At 37.8% G+C, this 22,472-nt stretch overlaps 1 protein-coding gene across 6 annotated transcripts in view; it reads left to right on the top strand.

Moving 5' to 3' along the window:
- The window catches only part of CNTNAP4 (contactin associated protein family member 4), a gene marked incomplete at both ends in the record, with an annotated part of 302,761 nt that overhangs the window by 240,949 nt on the left and 39,340 nt on the right, over positions 1 to 22,472 (top strand). For all 6 annotated transcript variants that reach the window (XM_080702913.1, XM_080702914.1, XM_080702915.1 and 3 more), the window contains 2 exons: positions 10,497 to 10,667; positions 11,378 to 11,596. In XM_080702913.1, coding sequence (XP_080559039.1) covers positions 10,497 to 10,667; positions 11,378 to 11,596 — 390 coding nt within the window. The remainder of the gene's footprint in view (positions 1 to 10,496; positions 10,668 to 11,377; positions 11,597 to 22,472) is intronic.

Here is a 22,472-nt window from a genome sequence, read left to right as displayed (position 1 = left end):
GTTTTATTTTGAAACAGGGTTTCACTAATTTTGAAGGGCCTTTCTTAGTTGCTGAGGCTGGCTTCAAACCTGAAGTCCTCCTGTCTCAGCCTCTCAATTAGTAGAATTATAGGTGTGTGTGTGTCACCATGCCCAGCTGGTATTGTTTTTTTTTTTCCCTGAAATATGGTGAAATATGATATGGTGAGAGGTACATACAGTATACATTTCAAAGTTGTTGCAAACATATTTTAAATCTCTTTTCTCTGTTAATCTGAAGAGTCGGTGTTTTAAATCCCTTTGACAGTACATTTTTCAGCCCATTTTATTAAATGTGGATCTTTTCAGTTCTTGTGTTGAAGTTCTGCCGTTAATCAGAGCACCTCTAAAATCTACAAAGTTAGGGAAAATTGTTCCAAGTTTCTTTTTCTAAGAAATGCTTGTGTCATTGAAATTAGTTTCTTGGTTTTCTCTGCATTGACTAGGATAGCTGTCTGAGAAATCACAGCTGCCCAGAATGCATTAAATAATCAAAGATGCATGTAGGCAATAAATAACTTTGCAGAAGTTAGATGCACAGACTAGAAAAAAAAGATATTGACTACTGATTTGCTTAATTTCTCTTCCATTTGACAGACTTCTCTTCCATTTGGCAGCCAACATATAAGCCATTTAAAAAAGTAAGGATCAATTCCATTTTAAAAGATAAGCAGGTAATAAATAAAATTTTGTTAGCTCCACTTTGCCTGCAAATCCTCTACCACTCGACCACTTAGACTTTTTTTATTTTAATTTTTATATTACATTTTATCTTACCGGCTTTTCTTTCTCCACTGGGTTATTCCATCCTCTTCCTTCTTTCTCCTCTCTTCTCTCTTTTCATATTTTTCTCCTTCTTCCCATTTGTTTAACAAAAATTTTGGCTATTTGGGAGTGCTATAATAGATCCACACTGGAATTATTCTAAGCTTTCTAATGGCTATGATAATAAAGACAATTTTATAATTTTAATCAATAGATTTTTTGATTCCTTACATTGCAGTAAACTGAGGTGTGTGTGTGTGTGTGTGTGTGTGTGTGTGTGTGTGTGTGTATGAGAGAGAGAGAGAGAGAGAGAGAGAGAGAAGCACGCAAGCACACAATGAACAAAATTACAAAAATTCTGTATTTTTGGTTGTTCTTGGTGCTTATATCTTCTTAGAGAGCAAATAAGCAAATAAATAAAATGAGCAAATAAGTAAAATATATGGCAAAATAGATTCTAATAAGAGCTGTGAAAAATAAAATTGATGCAGAAGGGGGCATTATTAAGCATGATGATCATTTAGGTTTGCTAAGACGATGACATTCTAATAAAGATCTGAAGGAAATATGGAGCTAGGCATGCGTTTATCTCTAAAAGACTACTAAAGTTCGAGAAGCCAGAATGACAATATGGAGATGCCAATGTAGCAGGCATGTTTATGGAGCATCCAGGTGGTCCGAGTTTTTGTAGCACAATGATCAAGGGAAGAATTAGAGAAGTCAGAAGGAAGCCTGGTTGTCAGATTATGGAAGAATTTTGGAAAGTCTGAGTTTTTTAACTTCAGTGAGATTGGAGAGCACTATAGAGTTTTGAGTCGAGGAATGGTCTGATTTTACTCATATAGTTAGTGATATTGAACAGGGTAAGGTCACAGCAAGGAGGTCAAGTATGAGGCCATATTCTTTTTTGAAGTTTTTATTGGTGCATTGTAGTCGTACATCTTAATGGGATACAAGATGGTGGAGACATACATGTACACATCACTCAATTGGCCCGTACCCAATTCCCACCCAACTCCCTCTCCCTCCCTCCTTCTCATGTTTGGCTTTGTGATTTACACTGATAAATTTGTTAAAGTACATCATGTAGAATTGAGGATTTCCTTCTTCCCCCTCCCTTCCCCTCAGGTAGGTCGCCTTATTTGCTTATCTATAGTATCTCCTTCTTTGTCTAGATTTCCTCCTATGACCCATTTTCTCCCGAGCTCCTGCATTTTAGAGATCCAGCAATACCATTTCTGGGAATCTACCCAAAAGAAAGGAATCAGAAGTACCAAACCAATGCATGTGTATCTATGTTAATAGCTGCACAATTCACCATTGCCAAACTATGGAACCAGTCAAGACGTCCATCAAGAGATGAATGGATTACAAAACTATGGGATATGTACACAATGGAATTTTGCTTAGCCATAAAGAAAAACACGATTATGACATTTACAGGGAAATAGATGGAACTGGAGGACATTATGCTAAGTGATGTGATATTCTTAACCTGGTGAAAGAGTGGTGGCTTGACTCCTGGGCATGAGGTGAATGTTATGATATTTGGAGAGTTTCAAGAGAGGCCAATAAGATTCGCAGATGAATTGATGTTAGTTACAAACGGAAAAGTCAAGAAGCACACAAGAGCGACTGGTCTCATCATCAAGTAGAAGGATAGAAAGGCGCTGATTGAAATGGGGAAGATTGCTTCTGCAGTCAAGCAGATATGATGGGAAGAGAAGGAGTTCAGTTTTGGTATATATTAAGAACGAAATGCCATGAGACATTGCAAATACAGATGAGGAATTGTAGGTTTAGGAGTTCCAGGATTCACACCTGTATTCATTTGTCATCAATATATTTATTTATGTATTATATTAACTCAGTGGTCTTGGGGATTGAACTTAGGGGTGTTCTAGCTCTGAACTACATGTTCACCCTTGTGTCTATGTTCTCTTTTGAAGTAGGCTCTCACTAAGTTGCTGATGGTCTCTCTGATGTGCTGAGGCTGGCCTTGGACTTGTGATGCCCCTATCTCAGCCTCCCAAGTACTGGGTGTGAATCATCATGCCTGGCTTGTCATCAACATATTTAAAGCCACAAGACAGACAGGTAAATTATTATGGGTGAGGAAGTATAATAAATGGTGGGGCTTTGAAATATTCCGGCTGTGGTGGGGAAAGGAGATGAGGAGGAGAAAGAAGAAGGACTGAGACTAGCAGCCCAAGGAAGAGAGGAAAAACAATATGGGCATCCTGGACTCTATGTGAAGAAAATGTTTCAAGGGAGAGGGAACATTCAACCAGGTTAAAAGTTGTTGAGACCTGAAGTAAGACCAGTACTGGGGCGACTGAATGAACAGTATGGACGTCGCTAGTGACCATGATGATGGCATTTTGGGGAAATTATTTGGGAACAGAAGCCTGAGATAGACTCAGGAAACAGTGGGAAGATAAGCAAATAGAGACGTTGAGTGCAAGTGGGGATAGAATTTTCTCAAGGTAAAGTTTCTAAGATTAGAGAACTAAAAGCATGTTGGTTCCAATAGGAGAGACTTGGTAGAGTCATTTCTGATTAGGAACAGCTGACCCATTCTAACAGGAAAGGATGCAGAATGTAGAGGAAGATGCGGGAGGGTGAGTAGGTGTCCTGGCAGCGGGAGTGTCTCTTCTCTTTTGGCCTTCCTTAGAGAAGGCCTCTAGAGAAGTTCAAGGTTAAGAAATAGGACAGAGAATGCTGGGGAACAGAGAGGGAACCTCCTCTATCCCGGGCCAGCGATAGTATTAAGAAACTATGTGAGCATAGAGTAGTATTTACTGTTCACATTTGGCATTGTGTATACTTGGAAAATGTACATGTTTATAACTGATCATATATAAAGACTACAATTAAGCCCTCTATACAGGAATTAAGCCCTCTATACAGGCAATAAGCACATCATAAAAAATTTGGTTTTTATTTTTCATCATTATAGCCTGTTGGAATATCGCATCAATTTAGTTAATATAGAAAAATATAATATGGGTACGGAAAAAAATTGTGTGTCTAATTGCTATGGGCTATAATGGCCAATGTATAAATAAGCTTACTGTAATCAGTAATGTCATCTGGGCACAGCAGCACATTCCTATGATTCCAGAACTTGGGAGGCTGAGACAGGAGGACAGGATGATCTCAGGATTAAGGCCAACATCAGCAATTGAGCAAGGCCCTCAGCAACTCAGTGTGACCCTATTTCAAAATAAAAATAAAGTAAATGTGGGAATGTAGCAAAGACGTAGAATGCCCGTGAGTCCAAACCCCAGCACCGTAAAACAAAACAAACTAAAACTGAAACAAATGAAAAATTAATGTCTATACCATAAAATCTATACATGCACAAATACAGAAAGATATTAGGAGCTCTTCTACTTACAGTCAATTAAAGCATTAAATATTTATACATTTGTAGTGTTAAAAAGACAGTCATCTGAATAACAATTTAATTTTGACTTTAACCATGTAAGTAAGGACCTCAAACTTTCAATAGTGTATGGTCAATGAACAACTCTTAATCACTTTGGCATTTATTTATTTTGTTTTGCCCTAATCAAAATGACTCTCTTTCATGTCATTTGTATGCCTAAATTTGGTTATAACTGATCTATTGATACTCATCCTTCCCCTCAAATGGATAACTGGACTCAAATTTTATTGCATGATTATGTGCGCTAATGGAAGGAATTGATCATGGGTAGACCAGATTTATCTTATATTTATAATGTGCTCTCCCTCGTATGTTAAAATACTACCAATTGTTGGTTCAAAGTAGGTTTCTGGTGCCTAACACAACTCCACAATCTTTTTGTTTGTTTGTTTTACGTTTTTGTAGAGATTTTCTAGAGATTGAACCCACTGGTATTCACTGGTATTTTATTTCTGAGATATATCCCGGCACTTTTTTCTTTTTTTAAAAATTGGGAGCAGAGTCTATATTTCCCAGGATGGCCTCAAATCTATGATCCTCCTCTCTTAGCCTCCCAAGTACTGGGATTACAGGTGTGTGCTGCTATGCCTGGCTATACACTCTTCAAGTTCTCTCTGATTTTCATAAGAAAGGACTGCTGGTTGATACCATGACAAACGCACATACACTTCACTTATCTTATTTATCGTCTAGGCGTTCTCTCAGCTCTAATCCAAGACTTGACCATACATTTTAGAAGAAGGATGATTTGTTTGCTCTCTGTCTGGAGATTTTGGGATTCATTTCATGGGGGGTCAGGGACCACGCATCTCAGGGCAAGGTGATGAGAAAGAGAGAGAGAGAGAGAGAGAGGGAGAGAGAGAGAGAGAGAGAGAGAGAGAGAGAGAGAGAGAGAGAGAGAGAGAGAGAAAGAAGAAGAAGAAGAAGAAGAAGAAGAAGAAGAAGAAGAAGAAGAAGAAGAAGAAGAGGGAGAGAAAGAGAGAGAGAAAGAGAGAGGAGAGAAGAAGAAGAAGAAGAAGAAGAAGAAGAAGAAGAAGAAGAAGAAGAAGAAGAAGAAGAAGAAGAAGAAGAAGAAGAAGGAGAGGGAGAGAGAGAAAGAGAGAGAGAGAAAGAGAGAGAGAAAGAGAGAGAGAAAGAGAGAGAGAGAGGAGAGAGAGGAAGAAGAAGAAGAAGAAGAAGAAGAAGAAGAAGAAGAAGAAGAAGAGAAGAAGAAGAGGGAGAGGGAGAGGGGGGAGAGAGAGAGAGAGAGAGAGAGAGAGAGAGAGAGAGAGAGAGAAGAGGAGAGGAGAGGAGAGGAGAGGAGAGGAGAGGAGAGGAGAGGAGAGGAGAGGAGAGAGAAAGAGAAATGAGAACACAAGACTTTGCTCCTGCCATCATGGAGGCTGGAAGAGGGAAAGAGCAGGGACCAGCCTAGGTGACCGCCAAGATAAATCCATCCCAAGGAATTTATCTACTGATGAGATTACAGCCCTCACTACTTAACCGTGTCCACCTTGAGTTCTGTAGGCTTTGCTCTATATCTGACCACAACATTGACCATTTTATATATTCTTTTACTTCTAGCTTTTTCTAAAACAAACCATGTGTGTTTGTGTGTTTGTGTGTGTGTGTGTGTGTGTGTGTATGAATACTTAAAGTATATACAAATACTTCACCTTTGCTCTGAATATCAAAACAATTTGACCTAAAACTAATAAGAATGCCACAAAGACACAGCTTTTTTAGAGGCTGTTTGCAAATTTATTTGATGACAAGGACAATTTGTGCTACCTTCCTAAGCCATATTGGCCAGCCAGCCTTGGGACTGTGTGAGAGTTGGAGAGGGAGGGGTTTTACTTTCTGCAAACATCTATGATCAACTCTGTTCTCTAACATACGGATCTGAAAACCCACAAACTGTAATTATCTTCGGCCAGATTTCATTTTCTTTATTTTCATTTTGCTTATATGGATTTCTCCTGAGGTTCATAAATTAATTGAAAACAATAATAGAAGCGCTAAAAAGAGGAACCAGTGAATTATAAAACCAATATATAGGTTTTTGTGTTCCAATAATGCAGCATGTAATTATTTTTAGAGTTTTATTTCTGTTGAGAAATCTATATTTTTCAACTTGTTTTAAATACTTTATAACTATTTAATTTTTTTTTCTTTTTACTGGTGCATATTGATTATGTAGACTGGTGGGTTTCATTGTGGCATATTAGTCTATACATACAAATGGAATTTGATAATTTTACTTTCCAATACTTCTCCCACCCTCCCTGATCCATAAATATTTAGAAGATGAACTTGACTCATAAAATCAGCATTTCAGTATTTTAACAATGCTTTTACTTTAAAGAAAGACTTCTAGCCACTGTCTCCCCTTAATTCTTCCCAACTCTGGTAAACCACTAGGCTGCTATGTCTGTTCTTTTTCTTTTACCCAGGGACATTCTACATCCAGGCTACACCCTCAGCCCTTTTAATTTTTTTTATTTGGAACAGGTTTCTGCTCGGTTGCTGAGAGTCTAAGTTGCTGAGGCCTTGAATCTGTGATCCTCCTGTCTCAGCCTCCCGACTACTGGGATTACAGGTGTGTACCACCACACTTGGCTCTTATTTATTTATTTATTTATTTATTTATTTATTTTTATGTAAAAAAGGTGTTACATAAAAAATTTTAGGGGAGCAGGAATTTAATCAAACTAGACAAATCCCATGTATAAATACGCATTTAATACAAAGTACTACCTACATATTTCTAAGACCATGTGGTTACTTCCTATCATGACGTGGCTCACTTCAGATTCTATTTTTTTCCTTTTTGACATGGCTAAGCTTTAAGTCTGTTCTTTTTAAAAGGCTGTACCTTTAATGAGATAAGTTAAAAATTTAGCAAATCAATTACTTTTAAAAAGTTCTCATAATCTCGGGCCGGGCGTGGTGGTGCACGCTTGTAATCCCCATGCTTGGGAGGCGGAGACCAGAGGATCCAGCCCCGCTGGTTTAAGAGACCCTGTTCCAAATTTTAAAAAAAAGTGCACATAATCTTTACATAGTACTAAATTACTTTTCCTAGATAGGCTTGTATTTTTAACCTTTTTTTTTTTTCAGTACTGGGGATTGAAGCCAGGGAACTCTACCTTCAAACTATAGCCCCAGCCTTCTTTATCTTTTTGTTTTGAAACAGGGTCTTGCTAGGTTGCTGAGAATCTTGCTACATTGATGGGGCTGATCTCAAACTTGTAATACTCTTGTCTTACCCTCCTGAGTACTGGGATTACAAGTGTTTGCTGGTACATCTGGCTCATTTTTAAATCTTATGTATGGAATCAAATATTTTGTGTATCTACTACGTAACTAACTATATGGATCCCAGTGTGTGTGTGTGTGTGTGTGTGTGTGTGTGTGTGTGTGTATGTGTGTTATTATTCTGGAAAGATAAAAGATGGCATTCCCAAAGAAATTTCAGATCTCTAGTACCCTACATTGGATTTAACTGAAAAAAATATATTGATCATTGATTTATTCAGTATGAATTAGAATAGTGCCTCATGGTGTGTTTTTGTTGGGATGGTATAAAGACGTCTCACTCTGCCTGCCAACCAGACTCCATTAGTGCCAGCTGCATTTGGACCTGCTAGGGGTTCAGCTTAAGAAATTTCAGAGCACCTCCACCCAGGAATCCTCTTTCAAAGACCTTCTCGCTGCTGCCTGCTGGCTTAGCTCCACCACATTTCCATCTTCCCTGTCTCTCTAAGGTCATCCGGACCCTCCCGGGTGCTTCTTAGCACAGCGTGTACCTAGCTGAGATATCAGCTGTCATTTCCATTATTTGATCATGGAAATAGTAGCCTTTGCTTCCTTTCTACCTGCTTTCAATTAGCAGCAATTTTTAATCCTACAAAATGTCCTTCCTTCATTTTCTGCCTATTGTGGATCTGTATACAAAAGGTTTGCTACCTAAACAAAACAGATTATTATGTGTGCGAGAACATTTTAGCCACCTACGGTAACACATTGTTTTCATTACTGTAAAAGCATTTGTTGCACACAGAACAGCAATTCAAAGAATTGTTCCTCTGCTCCAAGCAGTTCCCTGAAGACTTCAGTATGATGCTTTACGGGGTTATGATATAATATGAAACAAATGAAATGTTAAATTTTATAATAATAATATCTAATTTAAACCTCTCAGTAATTCAGATGGTTCTCTTTCTCAAAGTAAGATTTAATAAGAGTCTATAAAACTATGACTTATTTTTATCTTTAACTATCACATATAACATTTCAATAGGAAAGCATCTATTTTGCTATAAAAATAGAAAAATAGACCAGACCAGGTAAGACCTTTTAAGGAACAAATGTGTTGTCTCTGCCTTCATGTTTTACTTTTTTTTTTTTTTTTGCATCCTTTCCTTGGGAATAATGTGTAAGCATAGAAACAGCTGTAAAAAGGACAAAAAAGAATAGGCTTTGACACAATCCAGATACAATATAGTTTCATTTGACTCTGGGGTGGGGGGGATCCTCAAAGTAGATTCTCAGCTGAATAAATTCAGCTCCACAATTGTCCTCAGACAAAATGAAAATTGACTTTTGAATCAGGTCCACAAGAAAACCAGAAAAAAAAATGAAATAAGTATTATGAAGGCCAGAATTTAAAGTCAATTAAAATCTATGGAACCTGAAAGCGTCAAAGTCTGTGACGTTTAACTGGCTGGGTAATCTGCTCCCCGCTCACATAACCCTTGTTTTGAAATGGTGGTTTCCGACCCCAAGAGAATATCATTTTTTCTATTTTTTGTAGGAAGATCATTCACATGGGGGGGATTTTCTCCCAGGTTGGGAGAGCATGTCGAGGCAGTTGCTTAGAACGAGGCACGCACATTCCTGGCTGATGTGCTGAGGGCTGGCAGGAGGCGGAGGGAACGTGTGCGGTTCCTTCCTCCGATGAATTCTCCTTGTCAGCTACGTACATGCAGCTGGATTTCACTCCTGTCAACTTGTGCCATCGCATTTATATTTTATTTTCCATATTTTCTGCTGTATTATCACTTGGCAATTGTTCTGAAATGAAACTTACAGATATAACAAACACAAGGAATGAGAGAGTGGAAATAAACAGTTATATGTGAACAGTTATAATTGACTTTCTATTGTCTACATATTTCCTCAAATGTTTTCATGTATATCCCCAAATTCTTATTAAACTGGGGATGGAACCCAGGGGCATTTGACCTCTGAGCTACACTCCCAGCCCTGTTTGTTTGTTTATTTATTTAGAAACAGGGTCTTACTAAGTTGCTGAAGCTGGCCACGAACCTGTGATCCACCTGCCTCAACCTTTCAAATACTGGGATTACAGACATCTGCCACCACAGTCGATTGTTAAACCTTTTGAGAATCTTTTTCTCCAGGGAACATCTATTTCACTCTTATAAACAAAGTAAAGAATTATTTTGAATGAACAGAGCATTTTAATGAGAATATCCATGTAGCACAGAGTAAACTTATCTTGGTCTTTAGTTAGATGAATCTCAATCTCTCCCCCACCCCCCGAGGGGAGTTGTTCTATCTCTGAGAGAAACTCCTAGCCCATTTTATTTTTATTATTTTTATTTTGAAAGAGAGTCTCAGTAAGCTGTTGAGGGCCTTCCTAAATGACGAAGACTGGCTGTGTACCTGTGATCCTCCTGTCTTAGCCTCCCAGGGCTTACAGGTGTGTGCCGCCACACCCACCTGCAAGATGAGACTATTGAGAATTCCAGTCTCAGTTTAGAAAATGAGAAAGCCCAGATCGAGACAGTTGAGAAAGTCATACTGCCTGGTGTGTGTGTGTGTGTGTGTGTGTGTGTGTGTGTGTGTACTAGAACCAAAACCACTGTTTTGTTTTTTGGAGATTTGATCATTCAAAGCAAGTAAGTGTCTAAATTGTCAAGCTATAGAAAAAAAAATATAAGCAATTAATCAATGTTCAGCAGTTCCTTAAAATGTTGCTTTGACAGAGAACAGTGTTTAGGCTGAGAATATGTTTTCTTATATTTCGACCTTTTCTGAACTGTTCATTCCTCTCCGATGTTGAAAGGAATTCAAGATTTAATTTCCTATAAAGTTACTCATCATTGCTTCATTTCTTGTATATTAGTTAATGGAACAAAAGAAAAGCAGTTCTGTATTACTGAGCTATATTTTAAATAGCAAAAATACGGTGACTCTGTCATTCATTGTATGTCATGAGTTTTTCCTTATTGATTTTCTTCTTTTTTAAAAACAGAGTTATTTTGGAATTCAGCTTCCTTCAATACTGAGGCATCCTACCTTCACTTTCCTACTTTCCACGGAGAACTTAGTGCTGACGTATCGTTCTTTTTTAAGACAACAGCTCTATCTGGGGTGTTTTTAGAGAACCTTGGAATTACTGATTTTATAAGGATAGAGTTGCGCTGTAAGTCTTTACAGAGAAGTCTATTGAGCCTACTATTTAGTAACACATATTTTAACTAATTTTTAAATAACTCACGTTTGTACTTTATCAGCTGAATCTTTTCATTGTGTCTCTTAAAAATTCTATGATTATTTTGCAAGAAAATAATGATACTTAACATGCAATAAGCTAGGAAAAATTATTGGTATTTTCTAGAAGTAATTTAAGAGGAGTTTGAATTCAAATAATTAAAAATTTAAAAATCAATTTTTCAGTTCATTACAAACTTAATTATATCAACCACTCATTTTATTTTGATATACTAACGGGCTACTATTAATATCTTAACATCTACTGCATGCTGCATGCCTGTAAAGTTGTATAAATTTTGAATCAGTAAAATAAATCATTTTTACAGAAAATGCCAGATGCTATTTAGTTTTTGTGCCCTGGCTAGATAGCTTTATTCTTTATCAATATGAAAATTTAACTTGAGGAACAAATTTCCTGAAATCTATTTTTCCCCCAAAAGTACAAATGTATCTTACTACATCATCCCACCTTATAAGACCAGTTTATATACTGGTGTCATCGCCTCCTTCATAAAATCTGAATGATTTCTTTATATTTAGTGATGATGGTGTAGTGGTGCTATTTCTAATTATATTGAACACTCTGCTCTCTGGACCCCGAATACACACACATACAATCTTCATGTCCCCTATTTCCAGCTCCAACAACAGTGACCTTTTCATTCGATGTGGGTAATGGACCTTTTGAAATCTCAGTGCAGTCACCCACCCGCTTCAATGACAACCAATGGCATCATGTCAGAGTTGAAAGGAACATCAAAGAGGCGACCATTCAAGTGGACCAGCTCTTGCCAAAGACACAAGCTGCTCCGGCAGATGGGCACGTGCTTTTACAGCTTAACAGTCAACTCTTTGTGGGTAAGTTCTCTCACTAAGCCATTGTTCATTCAATTGTATGATGGAATCGCAGAGATGGACCCAAATAAAATAATATGAACTATAAAAATTAGTGATAATATTGACAGACAGCAATAACAAACCACTCTTTACTGAAAAATTATGTTTCAGTCTATGCCAGGTGTTTCATTTCTTCCTTATAACCCACCAATGAAATAACAATGATTCCTACTTTGAGATGTGATGACATGGGTTCAGGGGTGTTTTGTTTAGCATTCTCACTGCTGTAATCAAAAACAACTGACCACGTATGTTAGAGGAATGAAGATTCATTTGCTTACAGTTTGGGGGATTTCAGAGGTTTAGTCCATGTGAGGCCAGGTCTGCAGAGCTCAGGCCATGGCAACAGGGAGCAGAGAGAGGGAGAGAGCAAAGCTCTGCTCTTACATCATGGAGGCTAGAAGAAAGAGGGCAAGCAGGCGGGATACAAGGACACAGTACTGAAAACCGTACTCCTAGGAACACACCTCCTCCAGCCATTCCCTTCCTCTCTAGGTTAGCACACAGTAAATCCTTTATAATGAGTTTATTTTCTGATGAAATTACAATACTCATGACTTAAATTATATTAACTTGGAACACGAATACTTGGGCTCCTTAGGAGACATTCTATATCTAACCTAACAAGAGGGTTAGTTTGCCTTTAAAAATTCAGCTAGCAAATGAAATTCCAATGAGATTAATTCCTAAACCAGCATACCAGCATTCTTAATATTACAGGTCACATGCTTTGTTCCAGTTCGCATGTTTGTTACATTAGTGTTCTGGGTGTGATACTGGAAATGTTGATCTCTGTTCTCAGCCAGTTCCTTCTTATGATTCCAGCCAATGCAAGCCCATAAATACCCCCTCCCAATATACTCTACATCAAAAATACCCAAACCCAGGAATAGCACAAACACAGAAAAAAAGCAGAGTGTAAATTTCATGACTTGAATTATTTCACCAGTTTCTCTGAAATTTTCTCTTACTTTTAACCATTTTTGTGCAGTTTTCTGGTCACTTGTTTTGTGTCAGTATGCTGTTCCTTTATTTCCTGAATCTGTTCACTTGGAATTTGCAGACTTGCTAGTAGAATTCCTCTTGATGTGTTTTTACTCCTTTGCTAATTGCTCTGCAGAATGTATGGACCATGCAGTACAAGGAATTATCTCTTCTTTGATCAGTGTTCATAAATTTTAATATAAATAAAGACAGCATCTCTGTAAAGCAGCCTGAGTGATGAATAATCAGATAACATGTTTCAAACATTTTCAAAAGTTGTATTTGGAGCAAAATTTATCAGGTTTCCCATTGAACTTTGCATGACTTAATAATCTTATCTTATTATCCCTGGCTCAATGAAAATGATAAAACTTGTTTGTGACATATTTGACCAAGCCGAACTTAGGACTTCTAATGGATTTGTGTCCTCATTATCTGTAGTTTTATTCTTTCTTTTATTTAAGAGATATTTAATGAGTGGCTTCTTTGAGTAAAGCATTCCCATGGACAGTGCCAGCATGATCTATGGCCCCTCAACTGACATATTTAAGGGTATAGAAATAATAAAGGATACTTAAGAAGAAATGTATCTCTTCTACTACCATGCTAGAAACTCAGTCAGGAAATTGATACAGATATTTCTTGAATTCACCCAAAAAAATGAGAGATGGCCACAACAAAAGGTATGGCAATTTAAAATCTGTCAGTAGCTTGGAAATAGCTTTACTATTCTTGGAAATTGAGAGGGTTGAAATTGTCCTCGAATTTTTCAGTGAAATATGCTGCTGCTTGCCTGTAGATGACCTTTCATCCTTGGTATGAATTTCAACTTCATAGCGACGGGTCTCTATATTTTGTGTCTGATAGGAATCCTGGCCTTAATTTGATTTCAGGTGGCTGTAATGAAGTACTAGTGTGACATCAGAGAACTGCTTGGGAAAGGGTCTGAGTCTTTTGCAATCAATCATGTGCCATAATTTGAATAAAGATAGAAGAGATTTCATCTTTATTGAGGCAATTAGTCAGGCCTTTGACATCCCCATATGTGTTCAGATTGAAGAGTGGCCGTGTCACTTGAAAGTTTTAAAAATGGAAATCTTGATTAGGTTTAAGTCAAAGTCAGTAGAAATTAAAAAGGAGAGGCAGGGGAATAAAAGATCTCTGAAAAAGTTACATCCTTATTAATAAATAAAGAGCCATTTATGCAGTTCCTTCATTCCTCCATATAGGTAGCTGTGAGGAAATTGTCATGATGTGGTGTAGTGATAGCAGGAGGAGGAGACATAAACATAGACCTGCAGTCTTGGGTTAAATAGCTGATGATTTCCAGAAACCACCCAGGGGCTTGCTCTTATCTTTCATGATGTATCAGGGTCTGGACCACCACTGTCTCTTAGGAAAGAACCCCAATCAAGTTAATAAAATGATCCTTTTAAGATAAAAATCTTTTTTTTTCTTTTCCTGTTTTTTTTTTATTGGTGCACTGTATTCATACATCAGAGTGGGATACAAACTTTTGTAGACATACATGCACACACCACCCAGTCAGCCCCCACCCGATCCCCACCCCATTCTCTCCCCATCCCTCCCTCCCATGCTTGGCTTAGTGGTTGACATCTAGTATTATAGCAATTTGTCCAAAATTAAAAATGATAATCTCACATAACAGTTTCATTTGTCTGATACCAAGCTTTTGATGACTTAAAGATAACATTTCAATATTTCTTTTTGCTTTCTTTCTTACCAGAGAATATTTTTTTCTATTTTTTTAGGTGAAACTATAATATATTTATATATTTATTTTTCAGAAAAAAAATCTATCCTAATATGGAATATGGATTCTAGATACCCAAAACGATCTTGAAAAAGAACAAAGCTAGAAGATATATATTTTCTGATTTCAAACCATATAAAGCTACAATAATTGAAACAGTGTAGTACTGTTCTAAAGGCAGATATATAAACCATTGGAGTTAAATACAAGCCTAGAGCTAAATTCTTCCCTATATTGTCAAGTTATTTTTGACAAGGTTTCCATGAACATTTGGTGGTGGAAATAATAATCTTTTAACTAAATATTGTTAAAAAATAATAATTACATGGAAAAGAATAAAATTGGACCCGTACCTAATCCCATATACAAGTATTAACTCAAAATAGATAAAAGACCTAAATATAAATCTTAAGACTATAAACTTTTAGAGGAAAATCTGGGTCATAAAACCTCACAACATTGAAATTGGCAGTGATTTCTTGGATATGATTTCAATGGCACAGGCAACAGAAGAGTATACAAACTCCCTAAAAAAAAAATGTTGTATATCCAAAGACAATGTAAACAGAGTTAAAAGTTACTAATAGAATTGGATAAAATATTTCCAAATGCTATATCTGAAGGTATATTAATATTCCAACTAGAAATCCTAAAAATTAACAACAATAAAGGCAAACAATACAATTTAGAGATAGGTAAAAGACTAACATAATGAATCTCCACAGATAACCAATTTTAGTTGTCTGTTGGATGGAAAATCTTGTTTCTCTGGTTCTGGTGTGTGTTACCTATTTCTTCTTTGTAGTTAATCTCTTTGAGTATTTTCTCTAGTGCTGGTTTTGAAGACATAAATTCCTTCAGTTTCTGTTTGTCATGGAAGCTTCTTATTTCTCCATCTAATTTGATAGAAAGTTTTGCTGGGTAGGAAATTTTGGGCTGGAAGTTGTTTTCTTTCAGAGTTTGGAATATGTTACTCCAAGCCCTTCTGGCTCTCATGACTTGGTTTGGGAAGTCTGGAGTGATTCTAATTGGTTTGCCTCTGAATGCCACTTGGCCCTTTGTTTTTGTTGCCTTTAAGAGTCTCTGCTTGGCTTCCACATTGGTCATTTTGACAATTATGTGGCATGGGGATCCTCTTCTCCGATCCTGATTAAAGGGAGTTCTATAAGTTTCCTGGATCTGTGTATCAACCTCTTGCTCTATGTTTGGAAAATTTTTTGCTATTACTTCCTTGAAGAGATTGTTGATCCCTTTGGTTTCACTTTCTTTTCCCTCCTCTATTCCAATTATTCTTAGGTTAGCTCTCCTAAAATGGGCCCATATTTCTTCAATGTCAATTCCTGCTGTTGGATATTTTTTTCTAGATTAGAAACTATGCGTTCATTTTTGGAATGATCATCTTCTAAGAGCGAGATTCTGTTCTCCATGTGGTCTAATCGGTTGTTTGTGCTTTGAATTGAGGCCTTTACTTCATTAATTGCATTCCTTATCTCTTTTGGCTCTCTCTGAATTCTTTTCGAAGCACCTCTATTATTTCTACAGTTATTTTCCTGATTTGATCTTCTAGAAATCTCTGATTTTCTGTTTTATCAGGTTCTGATGTTGTGGGGTTGTGGGCATTCATTGCTCCAGTGTTATTCCTCTTTCCCATGATTTTGGAAGTTTGTGCCTTCTCTGGGTTCTTCCCTTGGGTCACTATGACTTCGCTTAAGGTGCTCTGGATCTCGAGTCTGTAGTATCTCAGACCCACTACTCCTTTACTGGGTTGTATCACAGAGTCTCCGACCCAGGGAGTCGATAGAGGCTGCTTTAAACTATGGGGTGTGCCAGGTTGCACGTTCTCCTATGGTGTGATATCTCTGCCACCGCCACTCCCCCACTGGGTCAAGTCCCTGGGAGTACAGTACTGGGATTTCTCCTCTGGGGCCCACAATTTGACTCACTGTTCTTGAGTTTGCAGATGTAGCTGTACTGGACTCGTTGAATTCGCTGCTGCTGTCGCCGGTGGCAATATGGCGCCTCTGCTATGCCTTTGGCCATAAGGCTGACTTATTTCTTCTTGGTTTTGAGTTCCACTCTGAGTCCCTGCAGCGTGTGCTGAGCTCAGCCACTGGGAGCTTTAGATGCTCCCTGAGCTGAAAAATCCCGCCTGGCTGTTCCGTAGCGGCTTACCTCGGCTTGCTGTAGCCGTCCGGTGAATTCGCCGCTGCCGCCGGCAGTATGGCGCTGCTGCCGCGTCCTTGGGCGTGAGGCCGGTGTATCTCCTCTGTGGCTCTGAGCTCTGTTCTCAGTCTGCTTTCTCTCTGGAGCCTGGTGATTTTTTTGTTTCTCTGGTGATGGTGTTTTCTGGCTATGAAAGGCACTGGTTTTGTGATAATGGAGATTGGTTGTTAGCGGGGCTCTTAAGCCCCGCTTTTCTCGGTCGCCATCTTCCCGGAAGTCAAGATAAAAATCTTAATTTGTTAATTTATAACTTTATTTATTTATTTATTTATTGGTGGTACTGGGGTTCCTGGAAGCCCTTCTACCTCCGGGCTACACTCCCAGACCTATTTTTTGCATTTTTATTTGGAAACAGGGTCTCCTAAGCCAGCGCGCGGGGCTAGCTTCGAACCTGCGCGATCCTCCTGTCTCTGCCTCCCAAGCGCGGGGATTACAAGCGTGCGCCACCACGCCCGGCAATTTATTTTTTATTTATTTATTTATTTATTTATTTTTATTTATTTATTTTTTTGGTGGTACTGGGGTTCCTGGAAGCCCTTCTTCCTCCGGGCTATACTCCCAGACCTATTTTATATTTTTGAAACAGGGTCTCTTATGCCAGCACGGCTGGCTTCGAACCTGCGAGACCCTCCTGTCTCCGCCTCCCAAGCGCGGGGATTACAAGCGTGCGCCACCACGCCCGGCGGCAATTTATAACTTTAGTACTAAACAAACCAGAGCTTTTTCCCCCCTAAGTTTGAAGGTAAAGATGGTTTGGCCCTTTCGGCAGACTCCATGAAAGATCAGTTATAATTAAAATGGTTACACTGAATTATATCACAATGGCTGAGAGAATAGTAAAATAAAAAATTAGCAGTAATTAAAGCTAATGGAATGAAGCCATTACTATGCCCCAAAAGTACTCTGCTTTCCTAAGAGTATATGGCAGTAGAATGGTCAAGGGACAGTTAATAACTGTCTAAAGGCACTGAATGTTGCTGACAAAGTGTTCCCTGAGGACATTACACTTGAGCACAGGCCACAGGAAGCAGAAGAGAGAAACCTGGGGACGATGGAAGTAAGAGAATTCCAGGGGGTGGTGGTGAGAGAGATCATGCTCAAGGTGATGGGAATATGCTTTAGATATTCAATAAAGGAAGGAAAAACCAATGTGGCCAGAGGATATAAGCATGAAGGGACATGTGGGGAGAAAGGAGATTGAGTTACATGCTGGAATCAGGGAAGGCCACGATGAGAAATCATGAATTTTATTCTGTGGATCAAAGGAGTGGCATATCTTTATACATTTCTCAACAATTCTTTGACTGCTGAAAGAGGCTTGGATGAAAATAAAAAAAAGTGGCAGCTATTGTAGGATCCTGTGTGAGGGGTAATGGTGGTATGAAATGGAGTTGGGATGTATTTTGCATGTAGATGGACATATGCCAACTCAACTTACTGATGAACTGGTTATTGCTGTGAGTGTTTTTACCTCATACCTGGGATAATATCCTGGGGGGCAAGATGCTTCTTCATAGGTTTCTACATTTCTTACATCATTTCCCAGCTTTTAATCTTAGCTGGTGTTAAGTTTTCTTCCTTTATCTTAGTTTGCAGCAGTCATTAAAGCTTCTCCTTGGTCCTCCAATTCAGATTAGATACCACAAATATATTCTCACCTGGCTATAGAAAGCCTCTGGTCCTTCTTCACAGCCCAGAGGAAATATCTCACCTCCTTTCACTGCGTCAGATAAAATGCCACCTGCCCTCAATCACACTCTCACCAGGAAATCAAGCTTCTTTATTCAGAGACTCCAAGCCAACACATGGTATGTGTTGAAGGACCCTTTTCTTGAAAACTGTTCCTTTCCATATTAATAAATGTGTGAGAGCAAAATCTTACCCTGTTCCCAGAGCCAGCAATTCCATGGGTGGCTGAAAATCTCTGCTTTAATACAATGTAATTGATTTCCTGGCTGAAATTTTAAAGGGTAATTTAATTCCCTTTACTTACAAGTTCAAGAGTTTAATTTGTAGTTCATCCGTCCATCTTAAAAATAATTATGACTAATCAGGATTTTCAAGTGTGGATAACTACTGTCATTCATATTTGAGTATAGGGACAAATGAGGGAGATATGTGCAATTGTATAAAGTAAGTCTGTAGTTTTTAGCTTGACTTATTCTAAAAAAAATGTTTTAAATCCAGAAACATTAATAGTAACAGTAATGTTCTAAATAACATTCATTGAAGCACCTAGGAATGTAAGACACACTGAAAGACGAAGTTAGTCTGAGATAAGTTAATTACCATCCATCCCGGCATGTAGTAACTTTTTATTTTTTTATTTTTTTAAATTTATTTTTATTGGTGCATTGTAATCATATATCACATTGGAATACAAGACTTGAGAGGATATACAAGCACACATCATCCAATTAGCCCTCATCCAGCCCTCATCCCATTCCTTCCCCCTCCCTCGATCCCATGTTTGTTTGGTGATTAACTTTGATACATTTATTTATGTACCTCCCAGGAGCATTATACCTCCAAGCTACACCTTCAGCCATTTTTAATTTTTTTATTTTGAAATAGTCTCACCAGGTTTTTGAGAGTCTCACTACTTTCAGATGATGTACTAGAACCTATGATCCTCCTCTCTTGACCTCCCATGTACTAGGATTACAGGCATGCGCCACCACGTCTATAATTTATATTATATTTTTGGTAATATTTCAGCATTATCCACTGTAATGAGATAACACAAAAGAACCCAATGCATTTTCTCCTTCCCTTGCATCACCTTTCCGACTGAAGCCCAGTCGTAGAGTATATTAATCCAGCAGAGCAAACCTCTGAGGAAAGACTAATGCTTTGATTTCTGAGGAAAACCCAATAAAAATAAATAGACAGTGCTTTTTGAAAATATGGTTCAATGGGACAGCATTTATATATGACAAATGAAATAGAAATTAGGACGTGATAGATGAAATTCCAGAGATGCAACTAGGATTAGTCTATATGCCCAGGAACAGAGAACAGAAGGCTTTAATAATCCTTATAGTCCCAAATGTCAGATCAGTTATCCTCAACTAATCACACCTGTAGGATTACATGCCCAGCGAAGGGTGAGTAGCCATGAACAAAAACCCTTCTATGAACCAGCACAAGAAGTGAACATCAGTGTGGTGTGATGTCAGTTAGTAAAAAGAGCTCCTCTGTGATGGCCGTCTCTTCTCCCCTAGAGAATTCTCCCATGAATCATATCATGTTGCTTTTAACTTCCTGTTCATAGCCCATCTCTCTCCATTCTTGTTCTTAATTATTTCAGTGGGTTTCTACCATTTACCATTCTTTTTCATTCTCTCTCTTTCTCTGATGTGCGTGCATGTGTGTATGTGTGTATATGTGTGCTTGTGTGTGAGAGAGATGGAGAAAGAAAGAGATTTATGACATATGTTCAACAATCCTATTACGAGCTGCTACCTAATACTTATAAAAAACAAACAAAAACAATTTTAGTGAAAATGCTAATCAGTGTATCAAACCAAAGCCCTTGACCTTGACGATGCTATGAACTCAATGTCCAGCATCATTGCTGTTATCATGGGCGCCCAAACATTCTCCAACCACGGAAATGATGGGGAAAAAAGAATCAATCATCTTTTGAGAGCTGAAATGTGACAGTGGTCATTTTCTATTTTGGTTTGTAAACTCAGCATTTTTTCCTAGAAGCTTCTGAAATTAGCCTTGAATTGATTTTCGTTCAACCAACTCTGCAATTTTTGTTTCTTGTCTAAATTCTTCTACTGACAAGTTTTCAAATGAGCTACACTCCAGTTCAATATGTTGTGACTAGAACTTGAAAAAGTAAGGGCTCCTGATATAGTCAGAAGGCTTTTATTTTATATTCAAATGAGATTGAGTCAACAAACATTTATGGAGTATCAAGAGTGAGCAATTAATTTTTAAGTGCTATACACAGAGGTTGATGTTAAACTCCAAGTTAATCAGAGTTTTGAGGCCATGGTTATTAATCTCAGTTGTGCACTGATATCATCTGGGACCATTTGGGAACAGATAGTATGAGTATAAAGTTATATTTACTTGCTGTGGATATTTGTTTACTCTGAATAGTTTAAAGATTGCATATTAAAATACATATTTTTGATGAGCATATGCATGTATTTATATTGAGGATATACCTAGGAGTAGAATTATTGGGTCATAGGAATACATATATTCAGTGAGAGGCTACCATTGTCCTTTGACCATTTGGATATCTTTTTTATGAAATAGTTATTCAAATGTGTTGCCCACATTTTAAGATTTTTAATGTCTTCTGGGTAAGTAATTGTCAAATATGTTTATTGGAAATATCTTCTATCTCTCTGAATTTTTTAGGTTTTCATCATATTGTTAATGGTATCTTTTGCCAAAAGAAGTTTTTCATTATAATATATTCCAGATTTTTCTTTATTAACTCTTGGTTTTTGATATGCTAAACTATAGTCATGGGACAAGAATATCAAACAGCCTTATGTTTGAATAATTTTTATTTCAGTCTAATTTTCTTTTGTAGTAGATATGCTCCCTTATTACCAATTTAGTATAATAAAGGTCATATTTCTCTTTAATGTAACCATATCATTTGTTTTAATTATGTTCTTCTCCCTTCCTTAACGTGCCTTTTTCCTGATCAGCCTAAAAAGTACTAAGTATACTTTGTTTTAGTGACCATTTTCTGAAGGTAGCATTCAGATGAGATTGCTTTAGACTGGAGAGTATAACTAATACCACCAACAGTTCATTCCTATAAATAGGCCCTTGTGTGGTCAAACAAGAGAGCTGTGGTGACGTCCACAGGTAAGAGGTGCCAGGGACCCACTCTTCCCTCAGCGCACCATCATCACTTCAGGATGTTACCACTGGATTTGCCCTAAAGAAAAGGTATTGTATTTCACTGTTGATTATACTGTCCACCTCTTCCAGGTATAATAGTTCTTTGAACAGGAGAGAAAAACAGTTTTCCTCCTCCCCACCCTCCCTGGACTTGGATCAATGAAGAACATGGCACGAGGCTTCAGTCCCACACTTCCTTCATTAATTAACGCCACCATTTCTTTACTTTCTTTCCCCAGAATGTTGAAAGAAGGGCAGAACTCAAAAGATGTGCTGGATGATAAAAAGAAGATCATTTTTCCCATCAATCTCTTGACTTGGTCCTTGGACTAGCCTTATCACTGTCTTGCCCAAAGTTGGTTTGTAATGATCCCTTACCTGTCTTCCTCTAAAATAGCATCAATGTCAGTGAGGACCTCTATACTCTGCTCGGCAAGTTTCCAGCACCTCAAATTTCACAGGGCAGTGTGAGGATCTTGCTTTCTGTCTCTCTCTAGTGCTGCAGGCCAATTAAGTAGTTCTTCCTAACTAATCCTTGGTGATATTCAAGCACAGTACATGAATAAATTGCCTTAAAAACCCAAGCTTAATCACCAAAGTAGTGCAAGATTCATGTAGAAAAGAGCTAGGTCTTCTTCCATGATTATAACACCTGTCAGCTGAACTAGTTTTCTGAGAATAAGACATTTGATCAAAGTGTTTGTCCAACAGGTAAAGGCTTGTTTGCTTTCTACTGGGCATCTGGCCAAGTTATGTAGGTGTAGGACCTCCATATCCTTACATAAATGGATAGATTTAGTTGTCTTCAATCACATAGAAAGTTTTTACCTCACATCATACTTGGTTCTCACGAAGTTCCGGAATTCATTATGTCTGATACAGCATGGCAAGTAAATTGATAGAAAATTAATTGGAAGATAGTTCCAAACATAATAGCTCAGCAGAAACATCCAGAATCAATTAATCAAATGGCAG

The sequence above is a fragment of the Muscardinus avellanarius genome (assembly GCF_963383645.1).
Source record: "Muscardinus avellanarius genome assembly, chromosome: 10".
NCBI lineage: Eukaryota > Metazoa > Chordata > Mammalia > Rodentia > Gliridae > Muscardinus > Muscardinus avellanarius.
Note: the sequence above shows the minus strand (reverse complement) of the source record. Positions and strands in the feature narration are given on the sequence as shown.